The sequence below is a fragment of the Pterocles gutturalis genome, unplaced genomic scaffold (assembly GCF_000699245.1).
Source record: "Pterocles gutturalis isolate BGI_N339 unplaced genomic scaffold, ASM69924v1 Scaffold54020, whole genome shotgun sequence".
In the NCBI taxonomy this organism is placed as follows: Eukaryota; Metazoa; Chordata; class Aves; order Pterocliformes; family Pteroclidae; genus Pterocles; species Pterocles gutturalis.
In genome coordinates this window covers 1-22,069 of record NW_010140265.1, presented here as the reverse complement: position 1 = coordinate 22,069, position 22,069 = coordinate 1, and the positions used below count along the sequence as shown (strand labels likewise).

Sequence of the window (22,069 nt, the reverse complement as noted above, 5' to 3'; positions counted from 1 at the left end):
GAGCCTCGCTGCTGCAGTGTCCGGTCCTCTCGCGGGACTCCTGTGTTAGTGGGTCTTTCGTAGGAGTCAGTGAGCTGGAATTGTACAATGGTGGGCATGGACGCCTTTCCCCCCCGAGCCTTGGTATTCTGGAGTAAGATCTCGCAGGTTTGGTGTACACTTCTATGAAAACATACCTCGGTGCTTAGGAACAGTCAAGGAAAGCTAATTACATTTTAGGAATGATTAGGAAAGGAACAGAGAACAGAAAACCCCACAGTGTTATGCCCCTCACGTGCAAACTACCCAACATCTCAAATGCTCTCTGCTGTTCTGATTCTTCATCTCAAATCCCACATACTCCCTATGTGAAGGGGGCACAAGTAAATTCCGGAAGAGTCACAGACATCAGAGGGCACAGACCTGCTGGGGTAATGAGGTAAAGCCTAGCAGTCAGTCAGGGATTGAGAATAACTAGCAAGCAGTTATACCAACACCATCGTGTTAACAGTCATGTTGACCTCTGATGAGGCACTGGAGCCACCTGAACTCTAATTCAAAGATTTTCTTCCATGAGGGAATTCTGATGGAAAAGAGAGAGTTTCCAGATGGTAACTATCTGCTTCTTTTAATTTCCACTGAAGGCAGGTCTTCCCAAAGTGGCCAGCATTTCCCATTTGCCAAAGTTCTTGGTGTATGGTCTATGTTGGTAGCTGCTTGCATGGCAAAATGTACTTCCTGTGGATCTCATATTTACATTTTCTAAATTTTATTTATTTACAAATATTAATATGTGCAAGGTTTTCCTTACTTCTTAAGAGTTGATGAAATATTTTTTAATGTTGGTTTTAAAAAAGTTCAGTGTCTAAGCCATTTAAAATCTGTTATGGCTTCCATTCTTCTAGCATACTTTTTCTCGTGGAGATATTAAATAAAATTCCTATTACCCATAACATTTTAAGCAACATGACCTGTAGTTTCTCATGAATTTAAATTTTCTCCTCTTGCAAAGGTCCCTGTGTCAGAACTGCTAAGTCTGATAGGGGGTGTCCACAGGGCACTTGCTTCAAGTCTTTGTCCACGTCCTCTCCCTCAAAAGGGCATAATAACAATGTATGAGTGTCTTAGTTTCCCAATTCCCAATTTTTGTCTCTGTCTTTGCAAATAAGTTCAGCATTGTCAGCATACAGAGCGATGTATTTGGTAACAATGTCCAAAGGATCAATCTTTCCTTAACCAAAAGGACTGGACTGAATAGGGACCTGCTGTGTAGTGGAACAGCAACTTTATTTCTACACTGAATAACTTAGACTATCAGAGCTCCCCAGTGTTGGGCCTCCCCAAGCCCAGGGCCACTCTGAGCTTTCTTCCAGTGTTTCTCATACAGTCTTCCATTGTGTGCCTGCCTCCTTGCTTCGCTTTTATGACTCTTTCTTCTCTTCCTCCTTGATTTCCCGTTCCACAGGCTTCTGTGCTGGCTTCTGCTCTCTTAAGTGACTGATTGAAAAGAAGGAGGTGAACCAGTATTAGTCTAGTAAAGTGCACCTTCCCTGTCAGGTATCTTAAAGCTGGTGAGAGGACCTTGAGGAAACAGCCCAAGGTGGGAACAGTAAGGACAGCAAAGGTCACAACTCTTCTGACTCGTCTACAAGGTGAATATTACCCCTACCACACATGCTACAGTGCTCAAATGCATTAAGAAGCTAGATAAGGAGTAGAGATCTCTGTTTATTTTTTGCCACATATCAGCTGAGCCACATTAATGGCACCAGATGAAGTCTTTGCTGGCCATCGGGTTTTAACAGTTCCTAATCTGCTTACTGCTTAACCACAGTTCTGTAATTATGCCTAAAGTACTGGGGAACTGCATGTAACTTCTGATTCAAGATTAACCAGGTTAAGGCCCATCTAGCATCTGAGCATGGATGCTTTTAGTATGGCACCGATGTATGTGAAGGAATAGAGACCGACCCTAACAAAGTAATTCACTTTTCTTTGAAAACATTGGAAGGCTAAGAGGGGAAGAGATTTGCAAAACTGACCCATTGCTTCTAGCCTTAAAACTAGACTACAGCATATATTTAAACCCATCAGTATGTGCTGAAGGATGGGAATATTTGGGCATGATTAATAGGGCTTTCAGCTAAGGAGTCACATGTCAGAACTAGGGGGAGTTTTGGGTCCAATGACAAGCAGTTTAGCCTGCAGTGACTGACAGCCTCCAAGGAGTTTGCTGCTGACTACTCAGGCTCAGAACTTGGACATGATTGCTACAGGCACTAAGGAAGAGGCATTTTCAAGAGAATGAAAATTTCTGTAGTTTGAAGGCAGGTTTCCAGGGAAAAATAGGTCTCCTAAGAAGAAGGATCAGAGAGAAGGAAAAAACCCGAGAGTCTCTGAGGATGGAGAAGAAGGTCTGAAGGCACAGATACGCTGTCTTTGCTAATCTTACACTGGCTTCAGGGGGAGGACAGTGTTGAGATGATGCTTCTCACACAGGCTTATGAGAATGAATGAAAATGCCATTCGGCTTTGAGATCCCTGCACTCTCACAGCAAGATTATAAAACTGAAAAATATGATTGACTTATAATTTGACTCAACAGAGTTCCTAAGCATGCAAGGTGTTTTTTTCATCTACCTTTTACTTAGGTAAGTAAGGGACTGGCCAAAACCATTTGTCCCTTTAGCTCCTAAGGTAAATAACATTATATTTATTTGGTGCTGAGCCAAATTAAAAAAAGGAAAAACAAGTCAGGGCAGCAAGTGGAGTCACTCACTCACCTATAATCCACGACCCCTGTCCGATTCCGGTCTAGCTTGCGCACTAGTTCCCCAATTTGGACTCGATCCAGTGGGATGCTTGATTGCTAAGAGGAGAAAAGAAATGCTAGCAAACTTGGGTATTTTTAAGCAGAAAAATCCTCCAGAAAAGACTGGGGCCTGGCCATCTTTTAATAGTTGAACAGATGGCCTGGTGCATGGAGGAAGGGATGGAAAAAATCCAGAGTGGTGGTGGGGAGGCAATTTCACTCTTTTAGGATTAAATTTTTTTTTTTTTGCATTTTTTGTAAAAGAGAATCATGGCTGTCTGACCGTTGCTGCTGATCCCAAGCACGATGGTGGTTTTGTCAGGAAGAGAACTGTCTACTCCACATGTAGAGGCATGGGTTTAAATGCCTCTTTTTCACTTTCCCGTAGCAGTAAGACATCTATCAAGATCCTGTATACTCTATACAAACAGCAGACCTCTGTGATACTCTAAAGTTGATCCATTATCATTGATGCCATCTGCAGTATCTATCAGACGTCGCAGCATTTCTGTTGGCAGAGGCACACCTGCATCATGGCTCTCCGGAAGGCTGCCACAGGGATCTTCATGTTTCCATCCTTGTCAATACGCCTAAAAAAGTCCCAGAGTTGTAGGTTGTGCTCTTTCAAATAGCTCTAAGAGAAGCAGAGATAAAACATGGGAATAACCATGAAACAACCACTGATACCTGTCTCCAGCTCTCCCCTTATTCTTCCATCTGTCAGCCTGCCTTTACTCAGCCCATCACTGAGATGTGAGAGTCCTTAACTTTTGTGCAGCCACCCTATTGTCAGAAAAAAATCCTTTTGTTCAGGTTAATCCCATACTTCTCAGTTATACCTATTTTTCCCGCTGCCTTGAAACTGGACTCAGTAGTAAACCTGTTTCTTCTGATAATTGCATATGGTTATTTGGGTCTCATCGCAGCAGCCACTGCCTGGCTAGGCTGTCTAAGCCAGAGACAGTCCTCTCCCCCAGATCTCTGATCACTTTGGTTGCTCTTCTCTGAATTCCTGTCTGTTTGAATGAGGACACATCTGAGTACCAAAATGGCTGTTAAAAACTGCAAAGCATGCTAGTGTGAGCATCACTAGCTGTGAAGCACAGCAGCACTGTTTGATGTGAGCTAACAGCCCAAGCTTTTGCTGAAGTTCATCTGAATCCATATCTACAGCAGCATGTCACCCAATTAGCTCAAAATCTGCACAGCAGCTAAGAAACGCAGTGAAGTTGGTAGTGCAAAAGTGTTAAACTCAGCAATGCTCAAGTACTTGCGTTGCCTTCCAGCAAGGAGGACAGCACCATCTACTGCTATCCATAGAAATTACAGACCTTGAAAGGCTAAGTAATTTAGGACAGTATTTGCTTGTAGTACCATATCCTACTTTTATGAAGCACATTAATTTTGATGCTAAAGCACAACTGTCAGTGATGGGTTCTATGAAAGCCAGCTATTGCAGTGGGCTTGTGATGCGGATGGACACTCATTTGGATCAGACCTGAAATCAATCAGTTTGTTTTACACAGCTAGTGAACATCCATTAAGATTCTTTTTTTCCTCCAGTGCTCTCAGATTCCAAGGCATTAGCTTCTTCTGAAAATCAAAGGATTTGCTTAGTCAGTCTGTGTGGACTGAGATATGTGAATATTGTGACAGTCTTTGTGAATATACTTTTCTGAAGAAACTTGATGGAATTTCCCACTTGGAAGAAAGCTTACCCCTTCCAACCTCCATGCCTCCAAGTGCTTGGAGCATGTGTACTGTGTACAGGGGAGCTATGGACCCAAATTCAGTAGCTCACCCGAATCACTTTCATGGGATTTGGATGCTGCTTGGAGATTTTGGCGATACATCCTTCGACCTCACCATAGATGACTTCTAGTTCAGGACGTGTTTGACACACCAAATCCAGCAACTTGATGAAAGTTTCATTCACCAACACATTCTGGTACATAGGAGGAAGGAGAGTGCAGTCAACATGGACACCCAAACTACAAAGACTTATTTGTATTCACAAATCCATCTAAAGTAAACATTAACCATTCTCTCCTAAGGGTGGTGTTTTCTCCTATCTCTGCTCTTCACTTTCAGTAATCCCATGGAGGCTCAACTAAATAAGTGTTCTTCTTTCTCTTTTTCCATGTCTCAGACAGAAAAGTGTCTACAAATTTATGTAGAAATCAGCTTAATGCAAGGTAGATGTTCATCAGGTAAATGTCTGCACTGAAGACCTCTTATGTTAGGTGATTCAAGTGATTCATGTTCACCCTTGAGAGAGTTCTAGATGGGTCTCCTCTCCATTTGGTTAAGATGCAGACTGCAAGTTGAACAGTTAATGGCCAAAATGTGCCATAGAGTTCTGCAAAAATGAAAAAAGACCCCAAACATCCAAGGCCTAAAAGAATTAGTATCTCCAGCAATGTAGCTTTATAGCCCAGACAAGAAAGATGCACCTATCTGGGAAGGGTCTGGATGTCTCCAGATGAAAGAAACTTCTGGTAAAGCTCTGTTTCATTGTGTAACCATAATAGGAAGTTCCAGTCAGCAGTACAAGATGTGGCATTTGTTTTTTCCTAGGAATTTCAAACAGGGTAGTGACAGCGCAGCATTTCAGACCTCGCACTGTGAGTTTTCTGTTTTGGCACTTACAGAATGGGCAGCAGCACAGTGTCCTGATTTAAGGTTTTGGGATATTAGAAAGTAAGCTATCAGTGCAAGTATTATTGATGTCACTTTAATTTATTCTTCTAAATTTGCCTTTGCCTTGATTGATCTTTTAAAAACATGATTATGATTTTGTTCATACCCATGATGACAGGGGAGTTGTCAATGTATTATGTTATATATTTAATTGTTGGAAATTTCAAGGCAGTTCAGGAAATTCATCAAGGCTTCTGTTTTCTGTCCTTGTGGGGTCAGGTGGCACCTGGAGGGAGTCAGCTTGTGCATTTCTGCATGTTTGACATGGTCAGTTCATGGTCCAGAAGAACAACATGCGGACAGCTGAAAAGCGATGGCATTTTCTTTTGTACTGTGATGGTGCGGGTGGGCGTATGCTGGCTATTTTGATTCATGACTTCTACAAAAAGTTTGATAGTCAGTATCTGCAAGTTGAAACCCTATAAAGAGTAGATCATTAAAAGAATGTGGGGAACAGTCATGCTTAGAAATGTTGTCAGAAGTAATAAACTGTTATTAAAAATATGCCTTTCTATTGCTTCACCTTTGCTAGTGCTGTCAAACCCACGCAAAGGTTTCTAGATATGATCCTTATTCAAAAGTCCTCTTACACTAATTATTCAGTTTTTAAAAGTCAAGATAAACATTTATCACTGTGAAAAGGGGCAGAAGAGTCTTTTGTTTATGTCTTCCCTTTAGTTTCCTATAAAAGATAAAAACCTTCCCTAGTTTCTTAAAGGTTTAAGACAGAGTAAGATCTTTGGAGCTGTATATTTGCAAATACTCTGAATTGAAATGCAAGACTCCTTACAGCACAGGTGGAATGAAGTCTGTCAGGCAGATAAGATGTTTACCTACAAACATTTGATTGGGATACTGAAATGTCATTGTAAATTTATGCCATTGACCATTTATCTTGTGAAATGTCAGGTAATCTAGACTTTTTGAAGGGTGAAGAGAGCATCTATTAACCCTAAAAAGAAAAAATGCATAGTGAGATTTAGGTTGAAGATTCTTAATGTTAATTAACTCCTTGCCTCAAAATTTCTCAAGTACCTCCTTTTAAATAAATGCATTTCATTAATTTCTTTAATTTCTCAGAATATATTTAAAATATATTACTCTTTCCAAGTTTATGAATTGCTTAGGTTATTAGTAATAAAACTAGCAGAATCATCTCCATCTGTAATGCAGTCCTTTATCCCCACACAGTTCATTTTAGTTTTCCTTTGCAGAATGAGGCCTGACTCCTTGCAGACTTAGCAAATAATTCTCTTTCATCTTAATTTATGCAGGAAAAATTGTCTGCCCTAGAGGAATGCCTGTTCTTCAGATGATCTCTGTTGAAAGCCCTCAATACTCTCAGAAACGGCCATAGACGAATATTATTTATTCTGCTTTGTTTTAGTTTCTTTAGTATAGTAACCATAGGACAAAGATACACATGGCAGACATAACTCAGATACAACCCATTTTGTGAGTCTCTAAAACTGCCCATAAACTTTTTTTTAAAGCTTGTTTCAAATGTGGACATATTATTTATGCACCAAGTCTCAAACCTAATCTTTGTCAAAATGCTCTTTCCTTTAATTGTGGTGCTCCCAAAAGTCGATGGAGGGCCCTGAGACCCCTGCTCCCATGAAGCACCAAAGCATGGATGAGAAGACCAGGAGCAGGCTGATGTGTGCCCATGTCTCTCCGCAGTGTTGGTCTGCAATGCAACCCTTGCCCTCACTCAGGAGCTCAGAAGCATTTCTAGGTCTCCCATTTTAGAAGCAGCACATGAGTTACAACAATATGTGTCATGCTCCCAACTTGCTACAGAATAGCATACTAAGATATGGCCTCTGATTTTTTTTTTCCTTCCACATCAGTCTTTTAATTTTTATTTTTTTTTTAACTAAGATTGCTTTGCTTTCAATGCCTTGAAGCATCCATCTGATACATCTTGACAGGGCATCAAAGCACTTCATGGTATCTGGCATCTTAGGCTACCCTGGAGGGAGACAGCTCAGGGGATGAAGAGAATTCATCCTCCAGTGGGAATTCACTCCTTGTTCTTGTTCTGCTATTGCAAAATGTAAGGGAGTGAAATGTGGTAATACTATAGGCACCCCTCCCCAGAGCTAGACCAAAGTCCTGTAATTTACACATGGCTTCTAGAAGGGCTGGCAAATAGTAGCCTCTTTTTGTTAATGGCTGTGTATAAATGAAACAAACAGCAAGTCTAATAACAGCTTTTGAAGGGGAGAGCTCTGTGATCCACCCAGTTCCTGAAAATATAAAGTGTATGGTCCTGGAGGCTTTCCAGCATGCAAGCTCTTACTGAGATGTTGATCTCCTCCATCATGGAGTTGGAGTTCTTTCTGACAGATTTTACCAGTGCAGTGGCACCTTCCACAGTCAGGGGATTATTGGCCATCTGTGGAAGAAGAGACATAGATTCAGACATGATGAGAATGAGGATTTCATGCCCTGGCAGAAGGCATGCTATAACTTCAAGGATGACCCTTTCTTCCCATTCTTCAGCAGGGCTGTAGAATAACTGTGGTCCCTTTCAATGGGTTTGTCTGTTATCTCACCATCTCTTGTCTCTGTCCCACAAAACTCTGCAATGCAACTGAGAACTGCCTTCTCAGCCTCTCTCCTTGTGTGAAATTCCACATATCAGGTCCCTTACATCTGTCACTCAGGAGTCTAATGTGGATCATGTTCAGTCATGTGGTGGGGAGAGGCTGAGGCAATGGACTGCATTTGAATGTGTGCTTGCTAGTAGAGTCCCTCTGGATGGACATTTCCCATACCCTTGGCTCCTCTTGGCAGCACAGCAGGTCAGAGCTCAAGCTGATCGTCTGCCTCTGGCCTACAAGGTCTAGCTGTCTGGCGTTATGGGGTTGGCATTGCCATGTGCATCTCTTAGTGTGTGAACATCACCTCTCCCCCGCCTTGGACTTCATGTGCACTCCCCAGTCCCACTATTTGAAAGAAAACTTTCTTGGTTAACGCTGGTCAGAGAAGATGTCCTCCTTTAAGTCCTTTGTGTTATTAGCTCCTAAGACAATCTGCAGCTACACAGAGAGAGGAACACCTTGGTGCAATCTGGTGCCCGTACCTCAAGCCAGGTTAAGAGCAAGGCAAACAGACACATTTATTTACATAATCTAAAAGAGCAGTCCCAAAGACTAGTGTGGTTGCAGTGATTTAGAAGGACAGGGGTGTCCAAAGACAGAACTAGATGAACAGCTTTAGAGATGCCCCTCAGCCGCCATACTGCCATTTGCAGACCCTCAGGATGGTGACGTTAGAACTAGCTGAGAATGCAGCTCATAAGCAAGCTGGCTTTTCTGAGCTGGGTTCCTAGAGAGTGATCTTAGACTGAGAAGACATGTTAACTCTCAACCCTTAACCTCTGAAGCCAGCTTGGCTGGTCATTCAGTTTTGCCCTTCCCAGGATTATTGATCCCTAGATTACTAAAAGGCAGTTTTGCCTTTCTTTTTGCAGGACTTGATAATACTCCTCTCCTTTGGGTAGTGCTGTGGCATTGCCCTGACGTGGCAATGACAGTTTATCCTGTGTTTGAATACATTTTTAGCAGATCATTAACACACTGAGAAATGCACACTCTTGCCCACTTGCAAACTTCAGTGTGAACTGCATATTACGTGTACATAGGTACCTTCACAATTACATTTTATGTGTATATGAAGACTCTCTGCTTGACATGCTGAATGCCTAGGTTCTCACTTGACTGAGACTAGACGTGACAACAGTCAACCACTTTGGGGTGATAATGGATGTGGGGTTATGCTAATCCAGTCCCCAGGGGATATTTTGAGGGAACAGTGCAATTTAGTGGCTCTGGAAGAAATTAATGGGATAGGATTTCCTTCCACTCTGCTTACTTTCAACACAGAGATATACTCATTTTCTCTAGTTCTGGCTCAGACAGCTCACCTCTGTCTTCTGTCCCTCCTGACTCAGATCTTTCTGTTCCCTCCGTTTATTCCTCCAGCCCTGCCTGGGCTTTATTTTACCTTCAGGATTTTGAGTTTTCCATTGACTTCAAGGCCCCTACAGAGCTTCTTGGCTCCCTCGTTGTTAATCTGGTTGTTGCTGATGTCAAGGTGAACCAGCACATCATTGGCTCTGAGAGCTTCTCCTAGGGCTAGTGCTCCCTCGTTGCCAATGCCATTCCAAGAAAGGTTGAGTATTTTCAGCGCACCATTGTCCTGCAGGGAGAGAGGAGAGATCTTAGCTATTGCATGACCATCTTCTTTACAACTCTACCCTTTCTTGCCTGGCTGAGACAGGAACATCCCTCAAGTCACACCCAGGCAGGTGTGTGACCTCAGGGAAGTGAGTTCCCAATCAGTGTTTCAACCAGCTCCGGGTAATAATCACTGTGAAGGGTATCACAACACAGGGGTGTTCCTACCCTGAGACCTGTGCCCAGTGCTACTGTCCCCTTCCTCCTCAGGTGATTCCAGCTCAGGTCCAGAATCTCCAGTGTTGCGTTGCTGGCTAGGAGAGAGAAACTGAGATGTCACCACATGAACGTGGTCTGGACACAGCTGCTGACCCACTTAGGGACTAAGAGAAATTTTGCTGGGGGTTCAGCAACAGCCTTCATTGTTTGCAGTAGGAGGAACCTGTACCTACAGAGTCTTTGCTGTCCACAGCACCCAAAGAACAGAGAATGGGCTGCTGATAACAAGCAGAAAGGGAACACAGTTTTTTTTCTGGCTTAATCAAATAATAAGTTGTGAAGGAGGAAGCTAGGGAGAGGGAGGATTTCTTATATTAATAGACACTGTCTGTGTTTCTCACTGTGAAAAATGTCTGGATTCTCCTTGCCACATCTAAAATATCAGCACTCACTCTGCGTATGTTTGATTAGCAGAAGAGAGGAATTAATCTTCATATGGTAGCTGTGCCCAGCTGTATATGTGCCAGTGCCAGTTCACATGCATAGAACACCTCATGGTGTAAGTTCTACTTCAAGCAGAGTATGTGTGAATTCATGTGTGTGTTCTGTGACACTGGGAGGGGTAGGTAGGACTTGCTGCCAACACTTGCTTGTCGTTCACAGAGAGAATTTCCCATGGATGGGAGGTTGGATGGAGGCAGATGGTGAGTTTAGCTGACTTTAAAATATTCCTTTAAGAAACAGAAAACTAACAGATTCTGCAGTAATTTCTGCTGCTCCTGCCTCAAGTGATCTGGAAGGAGAGAAGAGCTGTAAGACCTTTAATTTTGGAGGGGGATTTTTCTGGGCTAGGAAGGTCACAAGTTTTAGTACTGATCTCTGTGTTGTCTGCAGGCTTGTCCAAGGCAGGGACACAGTGCCTTGTCATCACTGCAGTTTTTAATTGATCTGTCTTTTAAAGACATGGACTGTAATTAGAAAGAAATACATATCAGTGGAAATACTGAACCAGGAGAAGGAAAGCGTTAATTAAACTGAAGACATGGTGTTACTGAAATGCCCGAGGAACACTGGATGCTCACAGCACACGCTTGTGGCTATTATGGTAGCAGGCGTCTTGGACATACTGAGAGAAGAAGAGCCATCAGATAATCATGCAAGTCTTTCCCAGTGCACTAATAGCACCCGAGATTACTGAAAGACTAACAGTTTTGTTTACTTTCCCTCTTCAGGACTACTAGCACAACTCTGGATCTCACTTTGTCTAAACAGATAAATTAGGCAGCTTGATTTTATTTCTTCCTAATCTGTTTCCCTTGCTGCTTGCTGTGCAATGGCTCAAACCATTAGGGTTTGGGCTACTTAATAAAAATTGATATCCCTCCTGAACTTTGTAATCAAAAGCTTAAAACAAACAACAGTTCTGATTCTATTAGATTTCAGTAAAATGCAATTTTCTGCTTTATACTCCCTGAGGGACTTCTCTTTCAGCTCCCTTCCCTCTGACACAGACTGCATTTCTGTTCTCATACATCAGTCATAGTTTCTAGAGTCACCTGCGGTGATGAGGGTGAGCCTGTGGATCAGGCAGGGAGCTCTAAATCTGGGCACCCTGTCTTTTGTACTGCCCACCAGGTCATGGAGCATTTTTGCTGGAGAAGGAAATACATGTTCACTGTGCTGACGCCATCAAGTCCCCCAGTGCCTGTACTCCCCCTGGCTTTGCAAGGATAATAAATTAAGTTACCAAGCATCTGTCCCAGGAGCTGTCCTCCCTTCTCATTGAACTCATTGTGGCTGAGATCCAGCTCCTTCACTCGGTAATTGCCCTGCAGAAAGACAAATGTGAGCAATGAGAATCTTCCAGCCAGCTGCAACCTGCTGCCATGCCAAGGCTTCCACATGAGTATGAAACAGAGGGATACCAGACACATTGAAATATTCACAGCATGGGGGATCATCAGCAAAATCAGAGATTACAGCACTGCCTGTCCCAAAACAAAGCTTTGTCAGGCATATAACATCACAGTGATCATCTTTCCCAAAACAGCAAAAGCAATGTGTTGTGCAAACTTCCCTCACACATCTTATGTCTGGCCTGCAACACATCCTGCAATTCTGTTCCTGCCCCTGTTTCACTCCTACCATTGTACCCTGACCAAAAGCACTTTCTGATATCAGGTCAAAGCCTTGCTTCAGGGCAGCTTCTGGTGGTGCCAAATGATGTAGAGGCTTTGAGACAGGAGCTAACCAAAGAAGTGTCTTATTTTTACTGGAGAATTGCAAAATGATATGAAGTTGGATTATTTATGCTTCTTTAAAATTTTTTGTCACCCAGATGTCGTTCTGTTGTTCTGTTACACAGTCCTGAAGGTTTGTTTCTCAGCCAGACTCACACCTGAGAAAATTTCCTGAGAAAATGTTAAGGCAGTCTGTCCTGCTCTGTATCCTCCCAGCCTCTCTCATTTCTGAAGTAAGCGAGAGGCACTTAGTGGAATTATGCCAAGAAATCATATGGGCATTGCCAAGTGAAGTCATGACAAGTGAGTAGCAGCTTCAGGATGAGGAGAGTCTATTATACAGCCAGGGCTGCAAATGACCTTGGATTTCAGGTAACTCACCATTAATGCCTCAGCAAAGTATGACGCAGCCTCCTCTCCAAAGTTGTTTCCTGGGGGGGAAAACTATGTTAACAGTGTCCTGATTTCTCCCCTGGTGCTTTGCTGGGGTCTGCAGCTGCTGTGCTTTTAGGTGGAACCTCCAGTTAATCATGTCCTATATCAGGCTATAAGAAGTTAGTCACTATTCCATTTTGCTCCATAGAGTAGAATTACCCCAAGATGTGGGAGACACTCCAGCAATTATCTAAGTAAGTTCCTCATAAGAGACTGGTTTTCAGAGGTGCTGGAGGTTGAGCAGGCCAAATATTTAATCATATCACTATAAATCTAGGTTTCCACTATTACTCTGGGTTCTCATCAGAGACATAGCTGAGAGATTGATTTTGCCCATGGTCTCACTAATATTCTCAGGATGAGAGACTGGAATGAAACATGTTGTTTCACTTCCACTGCCCTCACTGTGTGGGTGTATACAGCCCACCTGAGAGCTGAAGAGCATGGAGGTAGGACATATTATCCAAAAGCAAACTGGCAATGGCTTCAGCTCCGGCTGTGCCTAGATGGTTATTGGAGATGTTCTGGAAAGAAAGAACGGAGGATAAGAAGGATGAGTCCAAAGAACGAATTAGCTGTATTGTCTTCTTAATGCCCAAGATATCAAGGGAATAATGCAAGACAAGCAATACGAGAAACGTCAGCCAGACAGGAATGAACATGTGAGCTATAAAGTGTGTTTAACCCTGCATCCTTCCAAACGGGAATAAAGCCCTACAGCCATGAGTTTCACATGGGTTTTTGTCTTCAGTGAAGCAAGAGGCATTTGGCCAAGAATATTTTCTTCCAGTGTAGCACTTCCAGTATGTAGGTCCCATAGCCTATCAAAATGCATTTTGTATACCCCAGTTTCAGATTGAAGGATCATTCCTACCAGTTTTGCATTATTCCCTTAATCTATTTAGAAAAGTTTCCCCATGTTGGAGAAGGAAAATTCCTGACCAAAACATTTTTTCCATTGGCTAAGCATAAACTAGAAAGACTTAGTTATGGTAATTATTGTCACATCTGCTAGTGAAGGGAACAGTTCCAGACTCACCAGACTGCCATCAAATGCACAGTTCTGCTTTTCAGAAGCTTGCACTTTTAAAAAGTAAAGCAGCATAAAATACCATGACTTTCAGAATGTGAATATTTTTGCATGGGAGCAACAGTTACTTGGTTAAAATCATAATGGCATTGAATTGGTTTTCTTTCAGATGACTGAACTTGGTGAGCAATAATTTTGGCTACAAACTGCATCACATTGGGTACCAGTTCTTGAAGGGAGGAATTCTCTTTTAGCATCTCTGCTATGCATATGGCTCCCTCTCCCAGAATGCAGTTGTCTTCCAACTCTAGATGAGTGACGGTTGCGTTGGACTGGGAAGACACAAAGGTAAACAAAGACACACAAAAATCTGTTGAAAAGTTAATGAAGGGAATAGTTTCCTCAGTTCAACAGACACTGGGCATTTCCTCCACACCTCTGAAAGCATTGCAGGTCCTGAGCAGGACAGTGATCAGGGGACGTGACAGAGTCACAGCAATGGGAACTGGCATACAAAAGAGATGCCTTTTTGGAGAGCTTTTGAGTGGGTAAGACTTTGCATTGCTTTCTGACAACCTGGAGACGAGGTTCAGATCCCAGCTTCAATTCAGGCATCCTGGGCTTGTCCATTGGTGAGTGTAGCACATCCCTGTGCAGGACCCCGCGTAGGGGATGCCAATCCCACCAGCCCCACCTGTGGCCCTGCAGGGGTTAGGAACACTGGAGACTTGTGTCCCATGGAAAAGCATCAGTTTGCTCTTGGGGGTAACTCCAGCAAAGGCCATCAGTTGCCACAGAAGACCTTCCTTTGCAGGGGATTAGAAACATTAGGGATGTTCAGAGCTCCTGTGGGGAAGATATATGACTTTTTCTCCCATGCTGTGTACTCAGTGATGGCTTCCACGCCTGAGAGAGGCCTATTGTTCTTCAGAACAGTGGCCCCACTCTTACTGGCTACTCACCACCAGAGCAATAGCAATGGCTTTGACACCTTTGGGTCCTAGACCATGATGGTTCAGGTTTATATAAGTCTTGGCCAAGTTCTGAATAAAGTATGAGACAGGCACCACCTCCATCAGCCTGCATGCTTCCAAGTACAGCTCTGCGCCTGTAACGCCTGCAAAGGCCTTCTCACGATCTACAGAAAAAAAAGTGTATTGATGAGTGGTGCATTCAGTGTCCTCCCTCCTCTTTTAAATAAATTAAGTCACTTAATAAAGTTAAGTAACACTGCAACAATAGAAGGGTTTTACTTAAAGGGTTACTGTCCCCTGGTTCTCCTCCTCCCTTTATCCCAGATGTCCGGGAGTTAATGGTATCCTCCTTGCTTCTCCATTTGGCATCCAGTGACTTGCTGTTATCTTCTCACCAGTCTGCAATGTGACTAAACCTTTCTTGGTGTAATTGAGAATTCTTGACATCAGGCAAAAACATTTTCATCTTTTTTTTTTTTTTTTCTTTAAAATCTTAATTGAAGCATGCAGCTGATCCTGCCAGAAGAGCCAGGGCAGCTCAGAACATTTTGGCTTAGAAGCAGCAGAAAGAATCCCAGCATTCTCATCTTGGCCATTGGGTGTTGTTGACACAGCTGCAGTGAGACATATCAGTGCAGCTGGCGGCTGCATTTCCACAAAAACCTGTCATTTGGAATTCCTTCATCAAACCCCATACTTAGAGCTCATATTTCTCTGTGTTGTTATATGCATTCAACAATCTAACCTCAAGACAAATTCCCCTCTTGTCAGAGCCATTTTCCAGTTCAATCTGTGGCCTCTAACAGAAAAGTCTTTTTTTCTTGCATTCTTATGGGTTTTAATTTTAATTCCATTTATAACAAGTTAAAAATTTCTCATCCTAAATTATGGACAAATCCTACTCTTGCAAAAGTAAGTGCAAAACTTGTTTAGCTAGAGGACTGACTTCACTAGGCAGGAGATAAGAGGAGAGCCACCAGAAAAGTCTAGGACAGTTGTGGCAAACCTATGGCACACAGACCACAATTGCTATGCAGTGTTTCATCAGGAGCGCACAAACTGGGTCTCTGTTCCATCCCTGGCTTCAGCTAGCTGCTCCTTCTGCCCAGGCAGCGGCCTGGTCTGCCAATGTTAGTTATAAAGGACTAAGGACTAGAGGAGAGAAGAAGGAACAAAGGAATAGTAGTCATGGTGTAGACAGAGCAGTTGAAGGAAGATGCTTGACATCAAAGGGAGAGCTCTTAAAGGGAAATTCATCCCCCCTGCCTTTATCAACTGTCAGATTAGGTGTGGTTGTGAGGACCCTGGCGGGTTTTTGTCCTTGGTGTCCATTTCAGATACCAGTTGGTAGGTACAGCTCTGTAAGGGGAAAGGCTAGTGAGGGCAGATGGTCAGAAAACATTCACCTTCAACCTCTGCGTCAGTGTCAGAGCCTTGCGTGGCCTTCACTGCTGAGGTGTCAGCCATCAACGCAGACTCCAGAGACTCACTGGTATTGGATGTCTCTTCATTCTGGTCTGCCATGAAACCAAACAGATTCATTTTGTCAGTGGAAGCCCAGTACAGACGTGACTCCCTGGATGTGACAGACCTCCCATCACTCTCACTGAAGCCTGTGCCCCTCTTCAACATGCTATGGATGCACTCCATCCCCAGCCTCACTTCGTGCACACTGCTCCCTGGGCATTGTACGCATGCAGTGCTGGCCCTGGTGTGGGGATCAGCTCACTCTGGGGCTGCAAATCTGCAGACTGGCCATGGCTTGGCAGCTTTTGGAAAGAGCCCTCCCCCCCGTCCCACTTCAGCATGCAGCCCATGTGCAGGGGACTCATGGTTCTCCTGCATTAGTTCTTCATTTCTCATGAGCTGCTTCTCTCCTCTTCCTCAGTCTCTAAGCCCACCAAGCAACAGCAAATTTCCCCTCTCCATCCCAGTTTCCCACAAACCTACAAGCCAAACCCATGCCAATTCCTCTTAGCTGTCCTGAACTGACTCAAACTTCCCAGACACAGACAGGACACTGTTGGCTGACTCTATGAGCCTGGCAATGCTTTGTAGTACTCCTCAAACACAGCAGATGATAAAGTGTTTGGATGCTTTTGTATGTTGGGACAGAGTGTAGCCAGACCCTACTGGAAGTGATACAGCTTCTCTTGCCTACAATTCAGAATTTATTTTATAGTTGGAGAGAAGGAGAATTTGGAAAATGCCTTTTAAAGAGGAATAAATAGATACAAAAATAATGAAGAGTAATTTTGCTAAAATAATTTCTGACTAATAACAAAATACATACTGTTTTCCAACTCTTAATCTTTCTTTTCATTCTCTGTCACTGCTTTTATTACCTTCTTCTCTTAATCCTTACTTCCCTTTAGACCTCCAGGCTATTGACCTATAATTTTGTACACTTCTTGAACGTTACTTAGCATTGATGTATGACGTCGAGCTTGCAGTTTGACTGTTCCTGCAGACTTGTGTGAGGGGAAGACTGTCCAGCTGGCACCCATATCACCACATTTCAACCAGCTCTGCAGCTGAAGCTTCTTCATTAAGACCATTTCCTTCTGACAGACTTTGTTTGTTCAAATGATGGGCTTACTTGCATTACTTAAGCACGAGAAAGACAAAATAAAGGGTAAAAATAGGTCTAAATCCCATGTAAAGAGCTCATGAGACAAGTAGAACCAAAGAGTTGGGACATTATGATAGTACCCACTGATCCTCTTTGCTTAATGGCCCTACAATGCTGGACATCCTGATAAAAATACACCTCCCACTCTGGGGAGCAGACTGTCTATGCTATACAAAACCCATCCAGACTGCATTCTCTCCTGATAACGTGGCTGTCATGTGCCCAGTACATCAGATATCCTGCACTGTGTGGACTGAGCCTTCTGAGGTAGATCCAGAAGTGGCCCTGCACCCCTATGGAGCTGTAGAAGTTGGCACTGATGCAGAAAAGAATACTGTCATTCGGGCAGAAATTTGAAAAGCACTGAATTGTGATTACTGGTGTTAAAACCAATGCAGTGGAAAGTGATGGGTCTGGAGACTCCTTTATCACCTTCTCCTTTCCCTAGGTGTTGGGGCTGCAGACACAGCTTTCTGGTCAGCCTGCTTTCATGCACAGCTTGTACCAGTCACAAACCAGGAGCTAGGAGGGGAGTTCACTTGGTGGTTTGATGTGTGACTTGTGAGGTATCCAGATAACTTCAAATCCCTTCTCTTGTGCTAGGTTACCAATGCTTGTTCTCTAGGTACATTGCTTTATTTTGCCCCCTCATTTGTGTTGTACAAATATTCCATAAATCACGCTATCAGTTTATACTTCAGTAGCTCTGTGGAGCAGTAAGAATGTTTATCATCTTTTGCCTTGCGTTGCAACAAGTTTCTAGTTCGTGCTCCTAAACTAATGAAGTGTTCTTCCTTAGAATCACTACTAATAGTGACGGACGTAAAGGTCAGATGAAGTTTTTAATAAATTGTTCTTCTTCTCTGCCAGGATAAAATCTAATTGGTATATACTAAGGAATTTCGGCTGTGAAAGGAAGCTACCAAGGTTGTCCTCATTTCTTTCATTCTGTTTGTTGAACGTCTGGCATAAGAAATACATTAGAACAACAGCTCAACTGGGGCAACGTATAAAATGGAACATACCATTTTGCAGTATGCAGGCAAGGTGATACTAATGTAAACACACAAATATAAGCATTTTTTTTACATTCTGTAAGGAATCAGTTAATTCCATGAAGTCTCAAACTATATGATTATACTAACTTCAAAGTATTTAGTGTTGAAGGAATGTAAGAGGAAACAGCTACAAGAGAGATGATTTTGTATCTAAACAAGCATTAAGCTAATTATTTAGGAATTAATATCCTAAATATTGTAATTTACTGAAAAATTGAGAAATTAGGTTTATTGTGGTTTAGAAAAAACTGTCAAGCCACTGTGGATATCAAAAGACATATCCCTATATAGAAAAATATATATCCTAATATAAATAATTTAGACCAAGAAAAAAGCAAAACAATCAGACATTTTGACAACATTTTGCCTCTGGAATAGGGTACGATTAACATTTACACCATTCTCCTTGCTGCTACTGTCAGTCAAGTTCAGCCAGCATTTTACCCACAATTATTTATCCAATACATAAGCAAAAATGGCAACCGACAATTAACAGACCAGGTATTTCCTAGTGATAATATTTTTAAAGTTAATACTGTCAAAATCCCATGGGAAATACTAATTTTAATATAATTGTTTGGGCTTTGTAGCAGGTCAGCTCTCACTTAAGGAGTAAAAGTTTCAAGAGTTCATAGCCAAGAACAGAAACCTTGTTTGCAGAAAAGCTGTCTAAAAAGGACTAATCCAAATAGGCAATACATTGATATTGCTGGATCAAAAAAAAACCTCAGAGCTACCTTTACAGGAAAATAAGAAAGAATATTTAGATGAATGTAATTTTGAAACAATTGAAAATATTCTGATAAAGGATCTCATCTATAAGAGCACCCATTAGGCAAATTTATTATGTAACGTCATAAATTGCACTGTATTTAAATACAGGAAAACAAGAACCAAAGAGAGTTGTCCCACGTATCTGACTGCTTTACAGTAATTGCATTATGAAGGAAGATAAGAAATTTGTAATGACCAAGTGACAGGCCAAAGGAGGCTTTGAACTTTGAGAGGAACCATTACACTGAGCTAGGAAGTCAGGCCAAAGCGCTGCGAGCAGACCCGGTCTGCCTCTGCTGTGTATGAGCACTGCCTGACAGCATCAGGTTCAGCAAACTCTTCTTTCCCTCCCGCCCTACCTGTCCCTCTGGGTGATGGACGGCTCAAACAGGATCTGCTCTCACGAGGTGCTGAGCTCTGACATCTCCTGTGGGCGTTAGGGCAGCTGGGTGACGGTGCCCTGTAGCTGATACATTTTGTTTTTTCCAGATAGCAGCTGCCCTCTGAGGGCACTGGCACCCTGGATGGTTGTTTGTCCCCTTTTCTCCTCATTGCTGTCTGGCCCGGGGAAGGGAAGTCTTCCCACCTGGTGACCAGGCTGCAGCAAGAGCAGTCCCTCTTGGGTACTGGTGGTTTTTCTTTGGCCATTTCTGTTTATGAAGTGAGTTTTCTAGTAACTAAACACCACACCTGCATCCTTCTCAGACTCATTCTCCATGTCACTACCAGCCAGCTGTGGGTTCATTTGGTCTTTTTCTTCTGCAGACGAGTAGTTCACAGCCATCTCCTAGACCCTGTAAGGTCCTTATACCTACACACAAAAAGCACAGCATTTGTGCTACAATCTAAAAATCTCCAGGAGGAATGGTGCCATTTGTAAGATCTATGTTCTTGATTTATATTGCTTCTGAATGGGAGAATCCCGCTGTAGGGGCTGGCTGGGTATCACAAGAAAGCCCTGCAGAGCCTGTGGCCACCCCTTCCCCCTGTCCTGCCACTGACACCCTTCTGTGACCTCACCTGCACCTTCCGACTCCGAGGTAACATTCCGCACTGGAAATCCTGTTGCTCTGGTATCCCATTGGCTCACAGAAAACAAATGAGGTTTGGCTGTGAGACCCCCCCAAGACGTACCAGAGAGTTGTGCCAGACTGCTGGTAAGAGTTCTTGTCTCCTTTGAGTTCGTATTCCAGTTTGTACATTTTCATGAGAAAGCCAGACTGTGGCAGTTATAGTCTTAAAGGAGATGAGGATAGAAGGAATGTATTTGCTTTACTGGCCTTGAACAGATTCAGACTTCTCTACTGCCAAATTCCCCGTCTGTTTGGTAATAAAGTGTGGCTTGTAAATGTGTCAGCACCTAATGGGGCCTCGAATCAAGTACTCATTTAACCCACCAACTACTGCTGGTGCCAAAATTGGTTCAGTACTTATTATTTTACATCATTTATACTCAGGACTCTCTAACCTTTCCTAAGGGGCTAAAACCAAAACTTTAACGGAAGAGGCTTTTTGATAAAGGTTGAGCAGAACTAATATGTACACTTAGAAATCTTTCCCTTATGGGCAATGCTTGGTGAACATAATCTCTGGTACAGATTTTGAAGTAGCCTACACACTGCAATATGGGCAATACAGAGAGGATGCAAATGTCCATTTGCCCAAGGATAGGGTATTTTTAGGGGTTTTATTCCCCGAGGTTCTACATAAACCTCTCAAATAGTCCAGTCATTAGAGGCCATGGTGGGGTTATATTTGTATACAGAACAAAATGCCGCATAAACCAGTGGAAGGTTTGACCCTGAAGCAGATGACCATTGTTGGCTTTGATTTTATTGACAAAGTCTGTAAATATTTTTTCTACAGTAGGCCAAACAACTGTGGCTGTCCGGATACTTGCTTGCTTGTGGCATTGGCTAACATTCTTCTCTGATTTCAGTCTGATTGTCCTGATGTGGGTTAGGTCTGAAGATACTTCTTGGATCTTTCCTTTTAAAGAACAGCCTTGTTTTAAGTGCCCCAGTCATCAGCCCTTAATGTTGCAGATCCTTCCTCAATTTTCAGACTAGAAACCAATGATGGTTTCCAGAGATTTGCTTACAGCAGCAGGAGATGGGAGACCACAGTCAATTTCTGTGCTTTGCCAGAGACACTTGTGTAATTTGCGACAAGTCACTGTGTCTATGATCCATGGTGTTTTATAACTGCAGATTTGAAAACAAGACTGGTGGGATTATTATTTATACACATTATGACATTGGCTCAGATCCTAGCCAAGGACAGCCATTGTGCTAATCACCAATTACACCAGTATGTGCCAATACACAAATAATAGGGCAAGAGGCAGGTTGTCCCTCAAAAAGCGTTTCGTCTAAGTATAACCTATGAGACAGCAGCTGGTCACCATCGAGGGAACAGTTTGGCAGCACTTGTCAGTGCTAAAGGCAGGGATGACACGAGTCTTGACTTCATTGCAAGTGCCCATCTTAAAAAAGTTTGGAAGAAGGCTACTGAGATCACACGTTAGAAGTGTGTATTTGGTGTGAAGAGCTGTAGCTGTGCTCAGTTCAACCTGTTTGCCGTTAGATGTTGGACACGTTTGAATGTGGAATGAAGCAAAACATTAAAAACGTAGACTTGAACCAGGACTTCTCTTTTCATGTGAAACTGTCTGGTTTCAACATGTGATGGGTCTTGGCTTGCAAAGGCCAAAGGGTGCACCCAGGGAGGGATTTTGCCGACCTGCGATGGCCTTGAGCAGCACACGGAGGGAGAGCACGCTGCCGCACGGCTGTTTCACTCACTGTGGCGTTTGTCCACATAGAGGTTGTGCTCTGCAAAACTATGACTATTGGCAACGGTGTTTGCAAAGCCCGTGTAATTATTAACTCGTCTGGAGCAATGGCACTTTATTTGTTCCACGGCTTTTCAGGGGAAAAAAAATCCTGTAAATTTTCCTTACTGATTGGATTTCTGGAGAACGGGGTGAAAACTTTTGTTTGAAAACACAAATTTCAGGGTGGTGGGGC

At 42.9% G+C, this 22,069-nt stretch overlaps 1 protein-coding gene across 1 annotated transcript; it reads right to left on the bottom strand.

Annotated features, from left to right (window-relative positions):
* Positions 1 to 1,400: 1,400 nt before the first annotated feature.
* LRRC74A (leucine rich repeat containing 74A) lies at positions 1,401 to 19,758 on the bottom strand. The gene is made up of 14 exons (XM_010083561.1): positions 19,731 to 19,758; positions 15,983 to 16,093; positions 14,565 to 14,740; positions 13,827 to 13,934; positions 13,000 to 13,096; positions 12,519 to 12,568; positions 11,645 to 11,726; positions 9,907 to 9,992; positions 9,506 to 9,700; positions 7,797 to 7,892; positions 4,593 to 4,736; positions 3,318 to 3,425; positions 2,763 to 2,848; positions 1,401 to 1,476 (listed from the first exon to the last, which is right to left on the bottom strand). Exons 1-14 carry the CDS (start codon positions 19,756 to 19,758, stop codon positions 1,401 to 1,403), a joined length of 1,443 nt encoding a protein of 480 aa, XP_010081863.1.
* Positions 19,759 to 22,069: the final 2,311 nt, after the last annotated feature.